Here is a 22,351-nt window from a genome sequence, read left to right as displayed (position 1 = left end):
CAAAAATCTGTGTGCACGACTGCGTGCTTGGTCTCACACCTCGTTCAATAACCACCGGTTTTCACTCTATCAATAATTTCAAAGGTGCTTTTCCTATTTTATTTTCATTTTAATGCAGTTTTATAGATCTATTGTCTATTGATTCATTCTTAATTTAGTTACCTGCTATGCACCTGTTATCATGTTCAGTTCATATATTGTTATTCTATGAAATTGTTGCTCAGCGCATTCGTGTAGCTTAGCTATCTTATTTTATATGTTTATCGGCGTCCAATCTTTGTTGGAAAAATACTTCTGTAAATATGTTTTTGTTTGGGTGAATCTATTTTTCTGTTCCGTTTGAATTTTAATATGTATAATTATGAGGTAGACGGATATGTAGGGATTTTCATGTCACTAGCATTGAGATTTGGATGGAATTTTTGTGAATTTTTTATTCTTTCGAGCCTGTATGCATAACATTTTTTATTTTTATTTGGCTGGAGGGTTATTCACTTTACTGGGGGTGCTATAGATTCGATATCAATTGTCTGGTTTTTAGAATTAAAACATAAAATTGAATTTGATCATTATTGATGAAGCAAAAGAAAAGAATTCAAACGAAAACCTAGAGATCATAAATTTTGGAATCCACCAAATTATGGAGAAAAATAAACTTTACAAATTTTATTAATGAATAATAATTAAAAAAAAAAAGAACTGACCCCTTATTTATAAGGATTTACATGGAAACGTAATTTAAAATAACTAAAAGTAATGAAAATAGAGTCTAAACAAACTAGAATTGCAAAAAAACCAATATAAACGAATTTACAACATAGCACCAAAACTTTAAAAATCAGTATTCGAGTCCTAAACGAACTTGAATGGCCGAAATTCATCGTACATCACGGCATAGCAGTGAGTATTGTTCCCCTCATCGTTTTCTTTTCCAAATGGTCTTATAGGCCCGATCTAAAATTAAAATGTTCTATTTTTACTAATACTCTTTTTTCAATATACATATTATGTCCTACATTAGAGGAGCATGGAGGAACCAAAGAAGGTTCTCAATCCGAAAATGGAGGCTTTGTTATTTATTTTTTTTGTATAATTAAACAAAAGGGTCAAATCGTCCAAGTATTACAAAAATAAAAGATTAGAAACGAGGCCACCGAAATATTAGGTTGGGAACCTAACTTGCTCTTTTCAGTAGGTTTGGGGAGCTGTAACTTTCACATTATCGTAGATCACTGTTAACAGTAGTTTGAGCCTTCAAAATTTCATCGTAATTGGAGTTAAAACATTGAAGTTAATCAAATGATTTGTGGATGCTCTTACCGTATTGAATTAAGAGATGGAATTGAAAAAAGATATGGCAAGGGAATTTATTAAGGTAGATTACAATGTTTTATTTTAACATGGTGCCTTGATGACGTATTGAATAAGCATAAAAAATTTTGGTGTTTGAGCCTCATTTTTATTGAAATTGTATTTTGTAATCGTACTTTTTTTTTTTTTTTTTTTTTTGAAAAAAATGTGGTTAATTTTTTTTTGGAAAGAAATGTGGTTAAAAAGTAGAAAAATGTTTTTAAGTTTATATATAAAACTATTTTATTGAGATAATTTATGATTGAAAACGAGTTTGGAGTGAGTTTTTGAAAAATTGAGATAAAACATGGGCTTAAATAACCTTTTTTCTATAAATATATTTTTGGAATACTCTAGTTTAATTTTTTTTTGTTTTTAAAAAAAAACCTTTTCTCTTACTTTTAAGTTTAAAATTTTTCCTAAAAGTAATTCTTATGTTTACGACAAAATAAATATCTTACTTAAACCTTTGATAAAAAAATAAAAAATAAAAAATAAAAAAATAGTTTAGTTTAAAATTTACTTATTTGCTTATAGGTAGATTTATTAATTTAATTATAAATATATTTAGCCCCCATTTGGTGCTGATTAAAAGTGATTTTTTAGTAAATTTTGATATAAATTGATAAAATATGTGGTTGAAAAATTGTTAATTAAATAAAATATGTTATTAAAATTAATTTTTAACTTCGACTTAGATTAATTTTTAGATTTTACTTTTCGCCCATGATTTGTTTGGATAAAATGGACCCACTGTACAAAATTTCAATGCTTTACAAATTTTTGGTGTAAAGTTTATTTGCAGTAATTGAACTTTCAACGAAATCATAATTGGATCATTAAATTTTAATTTATCTCAATTGAGTTCACTGAACTTCAATTAATTTCAAATTTCACAACTCTATTCTTTTACCATTGTCCCCAAAGTGATGGAAATTGCTCAATTGGCATCCATATCCTAAACAATCTTCCACGTTATCGTTGCATGGCACCCTAGTTATGAAAAATGACGGTTATAGTAACATCTATAAATTAAAACGTTAAAATGCATATTTATATTTATTTTAATACTTTTATTAAGCGATGTAGTGATAAGATGACATGCCACACAATGATTGCATGGAAGATTTGTTGCAGTATGACTGTCAATTAGCAATTTTCTTTAAATTGGAAGACCATAAGTAAATACAATTTGAAACTAAATTGAATCGAGAGATCCCATTGAAAAATCGAAGAACCGTTCCAAATATCTTCAACATTCGAAAACAACTTTATTATTAGTTTCTATTTTCTATTCAAGAATCAATAGGACAAATTTTGTCATAGGTTTTTATTAGATTTCATATATACAGGTGATAAGTATGTTTTTACACACTTATTTGGTTCACAAACATGACTTAAACATGGATAAAATGATTGAATTGTGACTTAATCTCATTGAATTCATGCAATGTAGGTGTTTCTATGGAAATAGTGGAATTCAGGAGAAGAGAGCCGAAAAAGGACTAAAATGGAGCAAAGTGATAGTTCAGGGACTAAGGATGCAAATATTCGAAAGTTGAACTAAAAGACAACTCGGGAATGCAAATATGCTAAGTATGAACTCGAAAGCAATACAAGATGATTGGAAGAAGAAGGAATTGCAAAGGGACTAAAATGAATTAAACTGAAAGTTCGGGGACCAAGTTGCAAATAATTCATAGATGAGACGGGAAATGGAATGAAGATTCAAGAGTGTTAGAGGTCAATCGGATGAGGAAAGGAGTCACGAGGTGAAATAGGGTCGAAGTATTATCAAGTATCAACTTTCAGGCGAAAAAACTATACTCGTGATTTTTAGTATCTACTTGAGATCCATTTTTGACATAGTAAACATCAGAATTTGAGGAAGGCTATTTCTATCAAAATGTAGATCTTTGAGTTTTCTTCACAATGCACTTTGAATCACTTCAATCGAAGATCAGGAGAGAAAGTTATGACCAAAACACCAAACACTGTCCAGCGAAAAGAATTGTATAACTATGCGGTCGCATAGTATAAATTCTATGCGGTCGCATAGAAGCCTCCCGAGAACTTTTTCTCAAATTTTTTTACTCTATGCGACAGCATAGAAATGTACTATGCGGTCGTATAGGTATAATCTGGGGGCCGTTTTGCAGTTTCCTTATACGATTGAAACTCCTTTGGTAACCTAATTTTCACGCGATTTAAATACGAAAGAACGTCCAGAAGAGGGGGAGAACGTAATTGGAGGCACAAAAACACAATTTTGGAGGATTTGGAGAGGAAGAACAAGGCAAAAACAAGGCAATCCACTTCAAGATTCAAGATTTCACTTCAAGAATCAATTGGGTGATGTTCTTCCTTGGTTTTAATTGTTGTTTTTCTTTATTTCCAATTATGTTAGGCTAGATTTTCATGTGCTAGGAGATCGATGTACCATGTGATTTGAGTTTTATATTTCTAGTTTTGCAATTTGACATTAAAACATATATAAATCATCGTAGGGTCCGATAGGGGATAGAAATATACCGCTATGCCCTACGTGAATCTTTAAGTGTTCATAAAACTACATGCATTTTTACATATGCACTTGTCATAGAAATATAGGCCCGTGGTATGTAGAAATAGGTTTGATACATCTCGAGAGAGAGTATTGGATAAACTTAGGAACATTGATTCGTCAACAATTGAATTATGTTGTCATATTGTGAAACTAGAGTTTAAAATGATAATTGCATTGGAAATCGTGATCCTAGTGTGTTTAATTTCTATTGATTACAACAAACGTGCGTTCTCAACAATTGATTTCATTTTAAAGTTTTAAATTTTTGTTTTGCTTATTAATTTCATTACAATCATAAAAGCTGCATAAGTAGGGTTTTCTTTCCAATTTTAGAGTTTTAATTAGGTCCACATTCATTTTGAGTAATTTGATTTCGGTTAAGGTCGAATAAGTAAAATTGAACTAACCAATCTCTGTGGGACGATACTTGGACTCATTAAATCCACTTTATTACTTGTTAACGAACCGTACACTTGCGGTAATTTAAATCGAAAGAAAATATTTCGCGAACAACAGGTAAATTCAACAGGAAAGTTGTACCAATCTTGAGAATATTTGCCTGTGCTGTACTCTTTAACAACCCCACCATGCACCAGCACTCCCCTCCCAAGAAAGTAAAAAAGAAATGGGGTCTTGAGAGTGACAAAAAAGAAAAAAAGTCGTTGAATGAAACTTGCTTTAGGCATTTATCATCTGTATCTCTCAAAGTATACTATTTCCAACCACATATGACATATTAGACAATCAATTCGATATCGATAATTTCAGTCTCAGGTTTTGGTTTTGTAATTTTTCCATGTAATGATATTCATAGTATTGGAGATGATGAGATAATCCACTTTTGGCCTTTCAAGCCCTTTCTTATGACCATTTTCAAAGAAGTTTCATTTGTAAGTTCTGTTGTCATACTTGGATACATATTAAGATGAAATCTTTGAGTAGAGTGGGGCTTGGTTTGAGTGTTGTTTTTGGGTGTTTATTACTGGCTCTTATTGCTGAACTTTACTATTTGTTATGGTGGAAAAAGAAGATCACAGAAAGTGGTAACGACGAAGAAGATAGTTGCCACAGTGGTACGGGAAGAGAGTTGTTGTGTTGCAAAAAGGCGTCATCGAGTTCTAATGCTCAACAACTGTGTACCTCTAATGCTCTAGTCCATGAACCACAACCTCATCATCACCTTCATGTCTATTCAAATCTCAAGCCATTCGGAGAAGATTTATCCGGCGTGGAGGCTGAAATCAGGATGCTGCAGCAGAATTTCTCCGGCCCGCCAAGATTTCTCTTCACAATAACCGAAGAAACGAGGGAGGAAATGGAGTCCGAAGATGATAGGAAGAGCGCGAAGAAATCGAGAAGTAGGAGTTTGAGTGATTTAGTTGAGATTGTTGAAACTCCATTCTTAACTCCTTCAGCTCATTCGCCTCCATATTTCACTCCTCCTTTGACTCCTACACATAATCTAAAGCAGGGTTTTAATCCATTCTGTGAATTAGCAAGTGATGCAGCATTTAATAGTGGTTTAAGGTCGTCTTCTTCACCACCTCCAAAGTTCCAGTTCTTGAAGAATGCTGAGTACAAGCTTCAGAGGAAACAACTAAATACGAAAGATGAATCTGTTCAACTTGAAGTCCCTTCAACTTCAATGTTCATAAAAGATGAGGAAAATGGGTCATTCATCACACTCATTGTAGCTCAAAATAAACAAGAAGAAGAGACTAAAGGAGTTAACAATTCAAGCACTAGTTCACAGGTTTTTTCTCTACCTTCTTCCTCTCTAAACTTCAAAATACCATCCGACAAGCGACCGATGCATCAGAAACTCGATCGCAATTGAAACAGTGGGAGATTATGAAGCTTAAGTTGTTTTTTTATACAAGTGATTGCGAGTCACAGGAGTAGAGATGTAAAACAGGTCTAGACTGCCGCGGTCTAGTTGTTCGGCCTACTAGTATGTAAAATGACAATGGTTCAGGTTAGAAAGTTTTAAAAACATAAAACAGTCTTGAGTACATCTTGATATTGTAAAGGGTGAGTTAAGCTTTTTATTTTTCCAGCTTGGTAATCGTTTCATAACATTATTTTTGGTTGTCAATGAAAGATGTGTATCATTATTTATTTTTCTCTTTTACTAAGAAAGCTGAAAGAAATAATATTAAAATTTGTGGGTCGGACTATGTTTTGGACTTTTGAAAAGAACAAAACAGACAATCGCCCGTGATTAATTCTCGTGTTTGAAACCGAAAGGTACCCTACTTGAAAATCATTTGGTCTTTACTTTTTCTCGGCCAATTGATTATCAACTGTCGACAAAAGTTAGGCTGCACATGACCGGCTCCAATGTCCTTCTATCTCATATAAGATATATATCGATATATATGGGAAAAGGAAGGGCCACCTGACTAACTAGGTAAGGGAGACCGGTAAAAAGCAGAGCAATAGACGCACTCTATCCTTGGCATGACACTACCATATAGTAGTAGCAAGACATAAATCGAATTAGTCAATTGGGATATTTGTGCTTGCCGTGATAGGTTAAACCGGTATATATAAAGAAAATTGGTTCTAATCAATCTCAAGTAGAAAAGAGGCACCAAGGTGGGGGCAGTTCCTTTTCCATTTTTTATATACTTTTGGAAGAAGATCTTCGATGCCAAGTTCTTCCGGGAGACATGGAGCTGCTTAGAGCAAGTAGAAAAGTTAGTAGTCCAAAGAGTTGGAGTGGGATGAAGAAGATTGTTATCAAATCCAAAAGCGTGACGTGATAATTTTTATGTTCACGATCTAACAAGAAGCAAGCTGGTTTTAATTTTTCTCTTCACGATCTAACAAGTAAGTTGGTTTGCCAGAATTTTTTTATCACCTTGATTGACATCCTCTCACATGCACATGCGTAAATAAAAAAGTCCAAAAAAAAAAGAAAAATTGGACCCCTTCATTGTGAGTATCGAATAGGTTGCACGTCAACCATTTTCTGACGACATAACATGGTTCACTCAACAATGTACCAAATACATCAAATGTAACATTCAATATAGTCAATCAGGGCTTAAAGGGCGTGATGCCTTTCAAATCACATTGCAAGAATGCGAATGATTTCAATAATTAGGTTCCAATCAATCATACTTTACACTTAACGTCTCGCAAAGGTGTATCATATATATCATAAAGTTAAGTAGAACACACTTTACCTTGGGTGTCTTAGAGTCGTTAAGCCAAGCCCTTTGACAGACAGAGAGCTGCTACTGCAACTCAAAATTCAAATAGAGTGGCTGAAATTTTCGATGAATAGTGTGTTATCAGTAGCGCACTAGGCTAGAAGCTGGCTGAAAAAGGATATGCCAGAAGCGCGATACTTGTGCAACAGGAAATCAAAATTGACAATAATATTTGGAAAAAGAAATGGCCCGAGATATAGAAGTGATAACATAGCAATCACCATGTTTTCTCTTATACCAACAAATTAATCCTCAGCGCAACATACTTCAGTTATGTTACAGAAACTTCATCACCACGTAGTAACAAAAGGAAAAATGATTCTCCAAAAAAGGTGGGACCGAAAAATATTACATCATTTTCTTTAAAATTACAGTCCAGAGAAAATGGAATCGTTTCTCGTTGAATAGAAAAGGGGCAAAACTAAGCAATATTATACTTACAAGTCGAGCAATATAAATCAAATCAAAAAGAAAGAAGAAAGATACTTTGGATAACTCAAGGCAATTTCTAGCAGACAATTGTCCTCAAAATACTGTTAGCTTCTTTAAAGAGTACTCTCCAATATTGTAGCATTGAGGCCAGATCCAAATGATACTATAAAGTGAAAAAGGATAAGATTAATTGTTGAGTCAGAGTCCAATCGTCGCAATAGCTGTTATTCCCATTTCAACACATAAATCGTTGATATCAGGTTCCTTCAACAGACTAAATGCACAAAATCCATAAAAAGAATGGTAAAGATCTGGCAGCAAACCCGGGAATTTACTGAAACCACCATACTGACATGAATGAAGAAGAAAAAGAAATCATGAGTTCAGAGAGAGTTTCTGGAAAATATGGGAGCTACTACTGCTGAATTGTAAATGAACTCTTCTTGCTATACTTCTTAAATAGACAACAACACAGAAGGATTGGGGGGCTGAAGAATTTTACGATTACTATCTTTTACATCTTCATAGGAAAGAATTAAGTAATGCAATAACATTCAGCCTTATACAAAGTCATTAAATCATAAGTCGTGGACATTTGACCCACAATCTGAGGGCTCACAAATCAAGCCAGATTGCAAGCTTTCTGAGCTTGGCAAAAGCTATGCTCAGCTCAAGTTTATTCAAGTCCAAGCTGAGCTTGAGGTTGATGGTGGCAGCTTGCAAATGTTCAATGTTGTGTGTGTATAGTTTACCGGTAGGAAAGTAAACAATTAGTTTTCATATTATCAGCTTCAGCTTAACTTGAATTAGGCTCAAATCATGCTTAAATTCAAACTCCATACTTCTTATTCAGCCTATCTTGAGCCTCAACATCTAAGGCTCAGTCTCAAGTGCCTGGCATGGTACTCCAACCGTGTCCATAACATTACCATGCAGGCAGGCAGGCACCATGTCATGGCCAAATATTAAAGAAATAGAAGGTTGTAAAGATCAATATTCTCATGTTGTGAAGTTGAATGCACGTCTGCATATTCACGAGTTTCTGTAATCATATGAGATTTTTTGGGTAAAAAGTATTTTACAATGCCATAAATCTAAATTATTTTACTTCTGTGCAATTGCTTGGACCCTAAAGTCATAATTGACATATTGTAGATATAATATGAATATGGGCGACCTAAGCAACAAGGAGAAATGAAAGCACCTTTGATTGACATGTTAATAGAAATCCACGCAAACCTCCCTCATCAATGAATTTATCAGCCCCCAAGATCCTTAGAACTCCTCCAATCCTACACATACACAAACCATTGTGAAGTCATGAAAAACATATTGAATAAACTGAGAATATGCAAGGGTCATTTACCATACCAAAAGGCATAACATGTATCAGCTGACTTGTTTATTCTACCTTGAAAGCCACCATCTTGTGCCTGCCTCTGCACCCGACAAAAGACGGTGAAATCACTCTCATCAGAGCAAAACAAAGATTCGACAGATAGCAAGGAACTAATTAATATCATGAGAAAAGAGGTGAGTTTTGAAGGCATTGATTAATAAAATATATATCCAAAGGGAGCTTGGCTGTCCTCCATTTTCCATGAACTGAGGTGAAGCTTAGTCATTGTCCTCTAAATTAAATTAGAAATAAACCTGCAAGCTCCAATGAATAAGCAATGGCACGTTTATGGTGCAAGAAGATGCATTTTTGGACAGTATCTCTTTATCAATAAATCCCATCAGTCGGAGAGCTGCAACAGCACAGTAGGTGGCACCACCTGTGACACTAAAAGACTTACCATCCATGAGTGTTAACAATGTGCATTAAATCAATTAACATTCATGGTTCATGGTTCAATGTAATACATTCTGCAGCCAAACAAAAGTGGAATATGTTTCCAGTTTAGCACAACTTCATTACCTTATTCAAAACATCAAGGTAGAAAATCATTAGAAATAAATACTACACTCATAATAAAATAAGCATAGACCAGGCCTATTCTTTAAGATCTCTCAAACCAATAGCACTGGTACCCACTTCTTATTGAACTAATCAATTGCAGCAATATGTAAGCTTTTTAAGATAGAGAGCCAAATATAGTAAAAGAGATTGACCACAGTAGACAAAAATAAACCATGATAACCAAGGCTTTGACACCAAATTTTATGCCAGGTTGGATAAAAATAAAGGAAATAGACTTAAGGAAATTAAAATATCTCACCATTTAAAGGGGCCTTGGCAAGGGATACAGGGCAATGGAAAGCACAATTTCAATGCAATCCACCAAAGAGAGACAGTTTCTGAAATGGGAGTAGACTTAATATTCAACTCTCTCAAAAATTGTCTTCAGAATATACTAGGAGTAGGAGCATGCTATTTAATGGGCATACATGTAATCTACTAATACATTATTATTATACATGAATCCTAATTAATACTCTAAATCCATCATCTATATTCGAAGTCGGTTGAAAGACGATTATCGTGGAGCATCAATATTCAGTTAATCAATTTCAAGATTCATATTCACACAATCCTGTGTCACCAAGCTGACCAAAATAATGCTGGGGTGATAACATTTTTGCAATGAGTTACATCTGGGGCGAGTAAAGCAATATTAATTCACTCTCAAGTGCTAAGTAATGATAATAAGTTTCTTGCAGGATTGAAATGTGATTCTGAGGAATCTGTAGGTTAGGTCTTATAATTCTCTCCCAACAAGTCCAATCTTAATTCTCTTTTTCTTAATAGTAGCAACTATAAAATAAGAAATTACCTTTGGTTAAATATTTAAAATGATAAGAGAAGTTAAATTGACAGCCAGATGATTTACTGGAGGTAATTTATCATCAAGGCTATATACTAATCATGTTGACCCAGATATTCCCAAGTATCAATGATATATAAATTCGATAAGGCCTGTCATAATAATTTTCATGAGATACCGTCCTTCGCACAAAGCTGTTCTCAGGCAGCAAAAATAAAAAATAAAAATAAATAAATAAATAATAATAAACGTTTGCTTTTCATTGCATATAAAACCTCAATGCTGAAAACGTCTTTTACTATATTATTTTCTATATTTTGTCTTTCCCCTATCCTGTTTCTAGCGGAGGTGATCACATCAGGGGCTTTGAAATTGGATAATCCATTATAGTTACAACAGTAGTGTTTTAATCTATGAACAGAGTTATCAATAAAGGCTGATTCCAGCAGAAAATGTCAACTCAGCTCAAACTTTAAGACGTGACTTTCTTTCACCAGCAGATCATAAAAAGGAATCTACATGGTAACTTTTTGAGAAAAAGGTGCAGGCAACTCATTTCATGGTTAGATAGATGAATGTGAAGACAGTCAATATAGGGTTACACAAGCAATATACCAGCAAGTCAGACCAAAAGGGAATATGGAATTTCTAACCACTCACCGTGAGATTCTGAACCAGGTATCAACCCAAAACCACCATCATATGACTGCAAAGCACGTGCAATAATTCAAGAACTTAAAATTATTATTCTGAGAAGAAAACATCAGAATACAGCCCCTGTTTGAGCCTCATTTTTTCAAGAATGCATTTTTTCAAATTTCATGTTCAACCACAAATTTTCCCACAAAGAGGGTGTTTGGGAGATTTTTTTTGGTAAAAAAGCATTTTTGAATAGTAAATTGATGGGAAATGTGTGGTTGAAAAATAAGCTAAAGTTTTTAATTTACGTATAATATTATTTTAATAAAGAATGTGATTGAAAAGAAGAAAGAGAAAAATGTATTTTGAAAAAAATGGGTACCAAACGGGGCCAAAGTAATTATACACTTATTTAAGAAAAAATTCCTTACTTTTTAACCACACATTCTCCAAAAAATCACTATTTCATAATACATTTTACCCCAAAAATGGGGATCAAATAGGGGCATAATGAAAGATACCATAACAGAAAAGAAAGGAGGTACGTCAAATAAGAAGAACAGAAGATGGCTAAAAGAATGTATAGCAGATTAAATACCTGGCAACTTATTATGTAATTCTTAGCTTTCTCCCTGTCCATACCACTCCAGTTCTTCAACAAGGAACAAATTGCCGCTGCATCAAATAGTTGGCTAATTTACATTCAACAGCAACTAAAACTCAAACAAATAATTGTAAAGCATATTCTTACCTGCACAAAATACAAACCGGAGATCCGTCTCTGCCCCAATATGAATGGGCATAAAACTAGGACAGATGAGATATAATGAGTCAGATAATCAGAACAGTTTTTGAGATTAGTTTTATTAGTCCACTCTTTCAAGATATAATTACAAAAGGATAAAGTAAAAATTACCACCATATCATCCTTTGACCTATTAAACGCCACAAGAGTTTGATAACTTATTTTCACTTTTTCAGTGAAACATTAACTGGTCTAAAGCATTTTCTTAAAAGTTAAAACTAAGTTACAAGAAGAATTTTACTTAGACCATCCATGAAGCCTTCTGATGAGGACTTCTACTTTTTATTTATTTTTAGTTGTACTTTATTTATGTTTTGAGATTCTTATTTATGTAATTGGGCTTGTATCAGCCCAAATCCATTCTAGTTAGGGCTTTATTGTTACTATTTAAACATAATTTGTCTTGTAATTTTCTTTAGTTTTTTATGAATGAATTATATTTTGGTGGCTTGTTGCCTATGGCTTCTCCTTCCTCTCCCTCTCCCTCTCCCTCTTCCTCTCTCCCATGAATTTCTGCTTTTCCTCCACTTTCTCCCCCCATACTCTCCGATTCTCCCCTCTTTTTTGCTTCTTTTTTCTATTCTTTAATTCGTCCAGCATCAAATTTGGCATTAGAGCCGAAACTTGGGTAATCTCTCATCTACAATTCGAAACTTTTTCCTATTTCCTGCCCAAAATTTGTCTGAACAGCATGAGCAAAAAAAATTTAGTGTGAGAGCAGCTGATTTATTTTTTCTAGCTTCTTCGTAGTTGCCCCAAAAAAAAAAAGCGTTCCTATTCATCATATTGTTCACAGCCGAAAAATTCATTTTTAGTATTTTGGTCAGTCCCTAAAAAAAAAAAGAAATTACTGTTCATATGCGGAAATTTCATTTTAGGTTTTTTCTGCAATTTCAGTTTCACCAAAAAATAAAAAAAAAAAGAATTCTCGTTTGCTACTGTTTCTTCTACACTATTGTAGTGTTGTTCCACAAATTCCAACCCTAACATTCAATCCTACTTACACACGGTCGAATTCCGTTTAGCTCAATTAACCCAGCCTACTCTCTACGACACAGCCCCAAACACTAACCTCAGATGGCCCATCTCTATAATACGATCCAAACCCCTTCCCATTTAGCCCAGTCCCAAATATCCGACCAAACTCAATTATAACCAATCCATTAATATCAAATACCCCCACAGTTTCACCCGATTCCTCTCTCACAACCACTCTCCTGCTGCTGTCGCCTCTAATCACCACTACGCCGCCACTTCATTATCTATTGTACCCAGGCATCCAACGCACTACCGCTTCACTGCCATAGGCCACCACCACCAACCCAAGATCATACACTTCCACCGCAGTTACCGCACTCATATATTTCTCTGTCCATCTCAATAATCTAAAAGTCACAGTTACCACACTCAGTTTTACGTCCACACCAGAACCAGCACAAGTTACAGTCAACAGGGGCTAAAACCATTGGACATGAAGGGAAGAACAGAAGGCATAGTTCGGGCTCATAAGTCGGCGCCTCAGATTAATCGGCATACAGACAGTCACAACCAAACAATGGAGAGTCCTTGAACCCTTTTTATTATTGGTTTTTACTACTGCTTCATTTTTAAAAATTGCATCAATTAAAATCTTTGTGCTGCTGTTACGTCATAAATTTTATCTTTACACTACTTGATTGGAATCGTTGACTGAATAATTTTCAACTTTACCTTGCTTACCCCACGGGGTTAAAGATTTTGATTCGCCATTTGTATCCTTGCTTTTTGTTTTATTCGAATAAGCATTATTAGCTTGTTACATTTGTATTAACATAACCCCAAATTTTAATTTAAAAGAAAAAAATGCTCAAATTGTTACTTTTCATTGCTTGCACTTATTGTTCATTGATCTCTCTATTGAAAGTCATTTAGCTGCTAGTACAGTGCATGCATAGTGGTTGATTGGTCGTCTTGTCATTCCTCGTTTCAGTACCTAGACATGGACTCTTCACAATTTGAGGCACTCACTAGACAATTAGCTCAACTTGTCACTAGCCAGCAACGCTTACAAACTCAATTAGCAGCTTTCCAAATCAAGATGGCTGCAACTCGTGAAAAGAGCAGAGATCTAGTTGCTAATCTGAACAATTTTACGCAAATCCCTCATTCGATTGATGTTAATAATTCAAAAACGTCCCACAGTAGACAATATCGTGTCAACAAGGTGATCAAAAATATTTTCAATATGATCACAAGGAGAGTTCTTTTGGAGACTAAATTAGACACTCCTACTTTTGATGGTTGCCTAGATTTTGAAGTTCTTACTCAATGGAATGCCCTTAAGCAAGGGAATCGGTTAGTGACTAAGTATATTGCTCAATTTGAGGAGTTTCAAATGAAGCGTCATGTCATTAAGAATGAAGCCTTAACTTTGAATAGGTTTATACAAGGTCTAAGAGGTGAACTTAGGCGTACGCTATTCTTTCGAGGTATCACTACTCTTGATCACGCCTACTCTTTAGCTCAGGACTACGAGTTACTTATTAGTGCTCCATATGAAAAGCGTAGTCACCATCATTCACCTATCTCTTCAGCACCACCTCGTCATAAGTCTATCATAGAGCCTTCCTCGTCTAATGTTCCTCCCATTTGGGAAAATAAGTGTAAAGGTCATGATATCCCACGACCTTCTTCATATCGAAGCCGTAGCGTCATTCCCCTTTTCATCTCATCAACACCCCTTCTCCTGTTAAGTCCCTTCTAGGTCCTCCCCCATCTAATGCTCCTCCTTTATTAGACAATAAAGGTCAAGATTTTGAAACTTCAATAACTTCTTCTCATTTGCAGTGCTTCAACTATAAGGACTTTGGCCACATCTCTTCTGAATGTTCTAATCGAGCTTTATTCATTGAAAAACAAAAGAATATGATAGATGAGCGATTAGAAAATCAAATATATGAACCTAAACTTGAAGAATTTGATGACTTGGCTGATAGTGAGGACACCCCCTTAGATAGTACTTGGACTTTTCCTATGAGTTTAGGTATTGTACCCCTTGTTCCCGATACCTCTCAGTCAAATGTTGTGTGTCCCACTCTTATCCCATCCAAAGGTATTGATGATTTGTGTAATCATGCTCTTTGCAAGGAAACTTTGAGAAATTGGAATTTGATCATTCTAACAGTTCAAATTGCATATAACAATTCTGTAAATCAGTCTCTAGGTCTAAATCCATTTGAAGTTGTTCATAGTTATAAGTCTAGGCGGCAGTCAGATCTTATTCTCATGTCCCCGAGTGCTAGTGTGTCATTGTCAGCTGAAATATTTGTATATCATCTTCATGACTTACATACTGAGATCAATAAATATCTTGACGCAAGTAATGCATCATATAAACCTCAAGCTGATTGGCATAAACAACATTTTGAATTTAACATTGGGGATTATGTTATATTGCAAGCTTGTAGTGTTGGTCCTTGTGAAATTTTAAAGCATGTTAGCTCAAATACATGTGTCATTGATCTTTTATCACACTTTGACCACCACACTATTTTAACTGTTCAGAACTTCGTTGCTTACAAAAACTATTTTTACCCCTTTAATGATCATTTTCTACCTCAACATGAGAATTCCTATACTGAATCTTTTGATATGTCTGCTTCAATACATCTGTCACAGCACACAAAGATAAAATTAATGTTATTTTAGATGAACGTGTTGTATTGACCAATGATGACAAAATTCAGTACTTCCTTGTTTGTTGGGTAGATCGACGTGCTTCTTATGCTCCTCATTATGTACAACCATGTGAAAAATCTTAAAGATGAGGTACATGAGTATTTGTTATATAGAGTCCAATATCAATACTTGGTTAGAAGGAAAGATCGCGCCTCTTGGCCAGATCATATTCTTAGGAATAAGCTACAGTTTTTAGTACTATCAATCATGGAATTTCGGTACTTGGTTCTTCAGAAAGATCCTCCCCAGTGGCTTGACTTGAAGCATTTGGAGTATCAAATTGATTGCAGCCTATAGTGATCTATCCACTCGACAGGGTCGAGTTTTCTCCCACCCGGGAGAAGAATTGATGAGGACATCTACTTTTTATTTATTTTTAGTTGGACTCTATTTATGTTTTGAGATTCTTATTTATGTAATTGGGCTTGTATCGGCTCAAATCCATTCTAGTTAGGGCTTTATTGTTACTATTTAAACCTAATTTGCCTTGTAATTTTCTTTAGTTTTTTATGAATGAATAATATTTTGGTGGCTTGTTGTCTATGGCTTCTCCTTCCTTTACCTCTCCCTCTTTCCAATGAATTTCTGCTTTTTCTCCAGTTTCTCCCCTCATTCTCTCCGATTCTCCCATCTTTCTTGCTTCTTCTTTCTATTCTTTAATTCGTCTTGCATCACCTTCAGGTACCAAAAATAACAGCGAGACAAACTAAAATCATCCTTCAATAAATTGAGTTAGACAATGACACCAAAAGGAAATGAAAGGGATAAAAGGGTGAAGGCAAATTGAGATGAGGTTACTTTTAATCCAACTATTTAAATTCCACTTGACTGTACTGTGCTTCCTAGAGAAATTCCGTGAATGAAGTTGTAAAAGGCTGTTCTCATGGCACCTAAGTGTGACCACCGCTAGTACTTTTTTTTTCACTTTATTTCTTTCTATTTCTATTAACTAGTAGATATTGTATAACCCTTAAGATGAGAATTTACTCCTTTTCTAGAGCACTGATAAGTGACAATTGAGCCTAAAAGTATTAGCACTCCATATACAGATAGTAGGTACAAGTAGCTACTGAAATTACATATTTATAATCTATATTATAAATTTAATGGAGGAGCTTTTGAGTAACTTGGATTTGTAGACAAATTTGATTAGTTTAAATCATTCATGTAAACATGGAACCACGAGCTTTTGCCTGAAAACAACATAACTATATGATTAATAGCAGGCAGCAATGAAGTTGAACAAAATATATAAACTGTTAAATGAACATATCTGAAATCATGTGCCCTTGTGACATGACATAATGCATGTCCACGTTATACACCACTTCCTCCATCAACAATTATTCCACACAGCATATTTGGCTAAGCTTAAAAAGTATACTAGTAAGTACATTAGTAGGTTTTAAATTAAATAATTTTTTAATGGTCAATGTTGAAAATAATTTACTCATTTAACAGGAAGGCATGAGTTACTTTCAGATAAGTGCCCTTCTTTATTTAAAAATCAACAAAGCAAAAATTATCAGAATATGTTTAGTAAAACATGCTCATAGGCCAGGAAAAACTGCATCCCTGTTCCTTCAGCATTTTCCACGTCCATCATCTCCATTTCATACTCATTTTTCCATCATTCTAAAGGGAAGTGTGCACAAAGAAGAAGAGAACCATCATGAGAACTAAACTCATGGGCGCATCTGATCGACCACCAAAAAGATTGTTTTATCTCTTATTCTCGCTTCTTGTAAAATAGATTTTAATTCTATCCTTGCCACAAATTATTTACCCTGAAAATCACTTATTAACTTGTGATCTTATGTCTCACTATAAATCAAGTATACACATTAAGATACTTTATGTTTTATTAAGTGGTAACAATTTAGACTAGCATCAGTTTTTGGTCTATCTCCATTTGTTGAGCTAAAGCGCCACCATCTCCACACATATATAACACTACATAACAACCACTTCTCCATATTGTGAAACAGTAAATTTAAATAAGTCCCATTACTGGCATAAGAGAAGATAGAGTTCATAAGATCAAGTCGTCCATTTATAAAAATCGTGTGTGCCAGACTTGGATGAAAAAAGTGATTTACATGTGAAGGGCATGATGGTGTAGATTAAAGTTAAATAGCAAAAATGTGTCCCCTCTCGAGGAACTTAAACTTATAAATAGATTTTTAAATAAATACTATTTTAGAATAACGAAAATATACACCAAGAAGTGGAAATTAACAGCAATTGAAGAAAAATTAAGTCAATGACGAAGTAAATGGTTAAGACATGTCCTGCATATGTCTAAAGAGGAGCAATGTCTGAAGAGGAAGAGAAGAGAGAAGTGTTGAGTAGAGAGGAAGATAGTGTGTTGTGGAGGGTGCCTAGATTCTTCATGTCTTCAGATTGCCCCTCCCCTGCAATTCACATATGTATGGAATCTCTCCTTAAAAAACATAGGAGGATAAATAATTATCAGCAACCAGCTACTGAAATGATGAACTGATTGCATGTCAGGGAGTGCTTATCAGAAACTAACTACTTCTAAACACCGTGCTACGAATCCAGTGACAACCAGAGTTATGAAAACAAATAAATAAAGCATTACATAGCTTACCTCCCGTCAGCCTGCTGAAGGTTTCTCATTGATCCTAGCAAAGATTTAGAGTCAACAAGTGATAAATCATAGCCAACAGTCTTTAATATGGCTAGGGCACAGTAAGTGCTTGCCAGGTGACTTCCATTGGGGATTGCTACCTACAAGTGGAAAAATAAATCCTAAAGAAGCATTCAATAACTGCCACAACAAAAGAGAATACACCATTTAGAAGGATTTCTGCAGAAATCACTCTGCGTATAACCTGTTCATGTACCCCATCATCAGTCAAATGATATTGAGAGCTTCTAGAACCATGGAAACCATAAAATTGTCCTGCATTTTTAAAGTAACCATTAATCATACTAATTATATACTTAATTCTGCCAAACAAAATAAACATTTCCTGCAAAAGCAAAAAAACATTACCATTGTTCAATTCAACCTCGTTCTTTGGATGAGATTGCAATGACAAAACCCAATGAATCATTGCTTCTTTGTCAGTCTAGAGAACCAAAAAAAAAAATATATATTGTTTCAAAGAAATGTTGAGGGGGAAGGTTGTCTAATTTTCTACCTTCCACTTCTTTTCTGCCATGACTTGTGAAAGAGATGTTTCATATTAACTGGTGTACATTTCTTTTCACAAACAAGATCGATGAGGCTCGCATTTCCCCAAAAATTGAAGCATTGGAGCTTACATTCTAAAAACAATAAATTGCACATCGGCAATGAAAGTTACACTACAATATATACAGTACAATGAAGTAGAAAAGCAAAAATGCAAAATTATGTTCCCGCCATGGATAAATTTTTCCAATGATTATGTATATTGCAAAAACTAATCCCAATACACGATTTCGCCTCTAAAGGGTCACAATTTACATCTAAACATTCAATAAGCTTAGGATTCAAAACAAACTTTAATTAATTAACAAAAAATTTAGAAATCCATCCATGGGTTGCAATGCTTATCTACTTCATTTTGGTTTATGTTAGACATACAGCTTGGTCATTACTCTCTCATACCATATTAAATTCGAATTTGAAAACCATCGAATTCCCCAAAGATAATAATCCAAATCGATCAAATTGAATAGAATTTCACAAGGAGCATACGCGATCAAGAGCAGCGAGGATGTCGAGGCCAGTGATGACGAAGTATGCGAGTGTGATGCGGTTGATTTCTTGGGTTTGATATGGGGATGGCAACAGTTGGTACATCATCTCCAAAAAGCGTATGTGCCGAGCCCTATCAAAAGATAATGAATTTGAAGGGGAATCTGGTGCATCATCCCTGATTGAATCGTCGTCCGCCATATTTGAGGTTGAGTTCTGGATATCGTACTATTTGAATTGAACGAGATCTGGAGGGTTTTTCCTTTGCTTCACTTGGATTTTGTGGACTTGAATCTCTAATAAACTGAAAAGGACCCAACTTTGAGTAAAATTTCATTTTAGTCATTCAACTTTTTTTATTTTTTATTTTTCGAACTCGCACCTTCGTCTGAATGTTAAGCTCCTGTTTAGCCACCATTTCTTAAAATTTGCTTTCCACCAAACTCATTTTTAGTTATACGTTTTTTAAATAGTATCAATTTTATCAACTTTTATCAAAATCAAACATAACTAAATATCTTTGTTGTATTTGAACTTTTTTAAATATAATTATATCCGTAGAACCGTCTTATTTGTTGTACCTGATATTTATCTTAATGAAAGTTTGGAACATTCACGCATTATTGCATTTATGTCCTTAACTTTTTTTATTGCGTCATTATACTTGACCTTTAATTAATTAACACTTTTTGTTCCTAATGATAATTTGTGTCAAATTATTAGTTAATGTGATTTGAAATAGTGGTCAAACTTTCGTATCTTTTTTTACTCTTAAATATGGGGGCAAATACATTTTTTATACTCTCGTAATGAGATTTTCTGAATGATATTATTATCATGGATAAAATGTGCTAATCAATGAAATATTTGATAAGAATACAATTTAAGAAAAAAAAAACTATGATGTAAGTGCGTCAATGAATAGAAGTTGAAAACTTTCGTTACGTTTATAATATGTGTAGCAAACAAAAATTGTAGAATAAATATAATTACATTTTTTTTAAATTCAAAAGAAACTCCATTAAAAAAAACTCCCGGCACAACATGTGACATAAAATGAAGAATACATTCGAGTCAATTATATGGGATAATTTTAAGGTAGATTGAGAGGTAAGCGCTAGATGGCTTCATTCTAGTTTAGGAGAATAAAACAATTAGAACTGCAATTTATATTTTAAACTCAAGGAAAAGCTACAATATCAAAGCAAATATAAACATTTGATGGGAAGCTAAAGTCCGATATAAGGCAATGAATCATGTGAAGAGCATCCCATTAGTCAGCTGCAATAGGTAATCCATGAATTTTAGTCGATAGCAAACCTATTCGAAGCGCAACAACTTTGACGTCTTCGGTCAAAAAAATTCGCTCTTATCTCATTGTGATCATGCACTTATATAGCCACCCCAATGCCGGGACATTTAATCCTATTATTCAGAGTTGAACATGCATTGCATTTTTTTTAAATACTTTATAACTGTTGTAAAAATAATATTTGATACCAGTTTGTAAAAAGGATTTGCCAAGTCTCAAACAAACTAAATAAAATAAAATTTTGCCACTTTTTGTCACCCATTATTTGGAAAATTAAAGAAATTTGAATAGTATTTTTTAGAGAATGTGTGGTTACAAAATAAAGAAACTTTTATTGGTTTGTGCATATAATATTTTATTACGTGAATGTATAATGAAGAATAATGTTGTAGCAAACAATTTGAAATTTTAAAGGGACCAAACGGGCACTCAATATAAAAATTTAATAGAAGAAAATCGTACTTTCAAAACTCAACTTCTATGATTTAAATTTTTGTGATGATGAGACACTACATAATGAATAATATTTTTATACTACATTTAATAATACATGAATTCAAAACACCCATTGAAATTCATATATACATGAATAGAAATAAATTCATCTGTAATAACTCTAAATTCATGTAGATCAAGATTTCTCAAGTCAAAATTCATTGAATATAAAATAGTATGAATGTTAATTAATTGAGAATTAATAACACGAATTCATACATAACAAGAATTTTTTGTAGTATTTATTATATATTAAAAATGAAAAGTAAGTCATATCATTATTGAAATAATTAAATTGTAGTAATGTTAAAACTGTCCAAAAATGATTATCGCTTGATGTGATATGTAATATATTATTAGGAAAAATTGCAGTCGAGATACCAAATATTTCGTTTATTAGCAGACCTTGCCCAAACCTTTAGTTTGTGCCACTGGAGGTACCAAACCTTTCAAAAATCCGCACCCGAAGAAACCGTCTGTTTGACTATTAGTTGACCAATAAAATTAAATATTGACCAAATTTTAACTAATTGAAAAGGGTAAAAAAATAAAAATTATTTAACCCTATAATAAAACAATTAAAATAAATAACTAAAACTAAAAAAGATACTATTCATCTCCTTCTTCACCCACCCCACCCCCCACCCTACCCCTACCAAGACACCACGTTCTTCCCTTTTTCACCAGTTTTCTTCTTCAAAAAAACAAAAAACCAACACAAAAGTAGAAAATGCAGAGAGAATCTATGAAGTAAAAGAGTTGATTACCAAATCCATAGCCTCCCTCTTCAGAGCATCCACAGCTTCATCTTTTTCCACCATCTCTGAACGCACAAACAAAAACAACTGGAAAATCAATTTTTAAAACCAACATATGCAAGTATATATGCAAACCCACAAATCGTCATGTAAATTTATGTTGAAATTAGATGAAAACACCAAGTAAAATTGAAAAGGGAACTCACTGGACAAATTGATTAAATAGTGTGGTATAGGTAGAAATGATGTGCAGAGGGTGGGTTGGATTAGAAATGGAATGGAGCAAATTCTGCCATCCTTTTGATCTCTATTTTCTCTCACTCACAAGCACTCACTCGTGTATTAGAAGGAGGAAGATAATATTTTACATTTTACACTTTACAATATGGTTTGGATGGGGTGGGGGTAGGGTGGGTGAGTGGAGTGGGTGAAGAAGGAGATGAATAGTATTTTTTTGTTTTTTTGTTTTAGTTATTTATTTTAATTGTTTTATTATAGGGTTAAATAACTTTTACTTTTTATCCTTTTCAATTAGTCAAAAATTGGTCAATGTTTAATTTTATTGGTCAACTAACGGTC

At 33.9% G+C, this 22,351-nt stretch overlaps 2 protein-coding genes across 4 annotated transcripts; one reads left to right on the top strand and one right to left on the bottom strand.

The window, feature by feature from the left end:
* Window positions 1-4,469: 4,469 nt before the first annotated feature.
* Window positions 4,470-6,045, top strand: LOC111405487. The gene has a single exon (XM_023034393.1). It carries the CDS (start codon window positions 4,842-4,844, stop codon window positions 5,751-5,753), a length of 912 nt encoding a protein of 303 aa, XP_022890161.1. The 5' UTR covers window positions 4,470-4,841; the 3' UTR covers window positions 5,754-6,045.
* A 1,286-nt stretch (window positions 6,046-7,331) lies between these two features.
* LOC111405485 (geranylgeranyl transferase type-1 subunit beta) lies at window positions 7,332-19,488 on the bottom strand. 3 transcript variants are annotated; one of them, XM_023034391.1, is made up of 12 exons: window positions 19,208-19,488; window positions 18,518-18,593; window positions 18,354-18,424; window positions 18,110-18,249; window positions 11,725-11,780; window positions 11,572-11,648; window positions 10,995-11,040; window positions 9,789-9,867; window positions 9,220-9,352; window positions 8,938-9,005; window positions 8,771-8,858; window positions 7,332-7,729 (listed from the first exon to the last, which is right to left on the bottom strand). In XM_023034391.1, exons 1-12 carry the CDS (start codon window positions 19,406-19,408, stop codon window positions 7,643-7,645), a joined length of 1,122 nt encoding a protein of 373 aa, XP_022890159.1. In that variant the 5' UTR covers window positions 19,409-19,488; the 3' UTR covers window positions 7,332-7,642. The 3 variants fall into 3 exon arrangements, with proteins under 3 accessions (XP_022890159.1, XP_022890158.1, XP_022890160.1); XM_023034390.1 differs by having other exon boundaries at window positions 7,419-7,914; window positions 19,208-19,487; XM_023034392.1 differs by lacking the exon at window positions 9,789-9,867 and having other exon boundaries at window positions 7,419-7,914; window positions 9,220-9,344; window positions 19,208-19,487.
* Between the last annotated feature and the right edge of the window lie 2,863 nt (window positions 19,489-22,351).

This window comes from Olea europaea, chromosome 12 (assembly GCF_002742605.1).
Source record: "Olea europaea var. sylvestris chromosome 12, O_europaea_v1, whole genome shotgun sequence".
NCBI lineage: Eukaryota > Viridiplantae > Streptophyta > Magnoliopsida > Lamiales > Oleaceae > Olea > Olea europaea.
The sequence above is the reverse complement of the archived record's forward strand: the minus strand, read 5'-3'. Positions and strand labels throughout refer to the sequence as shown.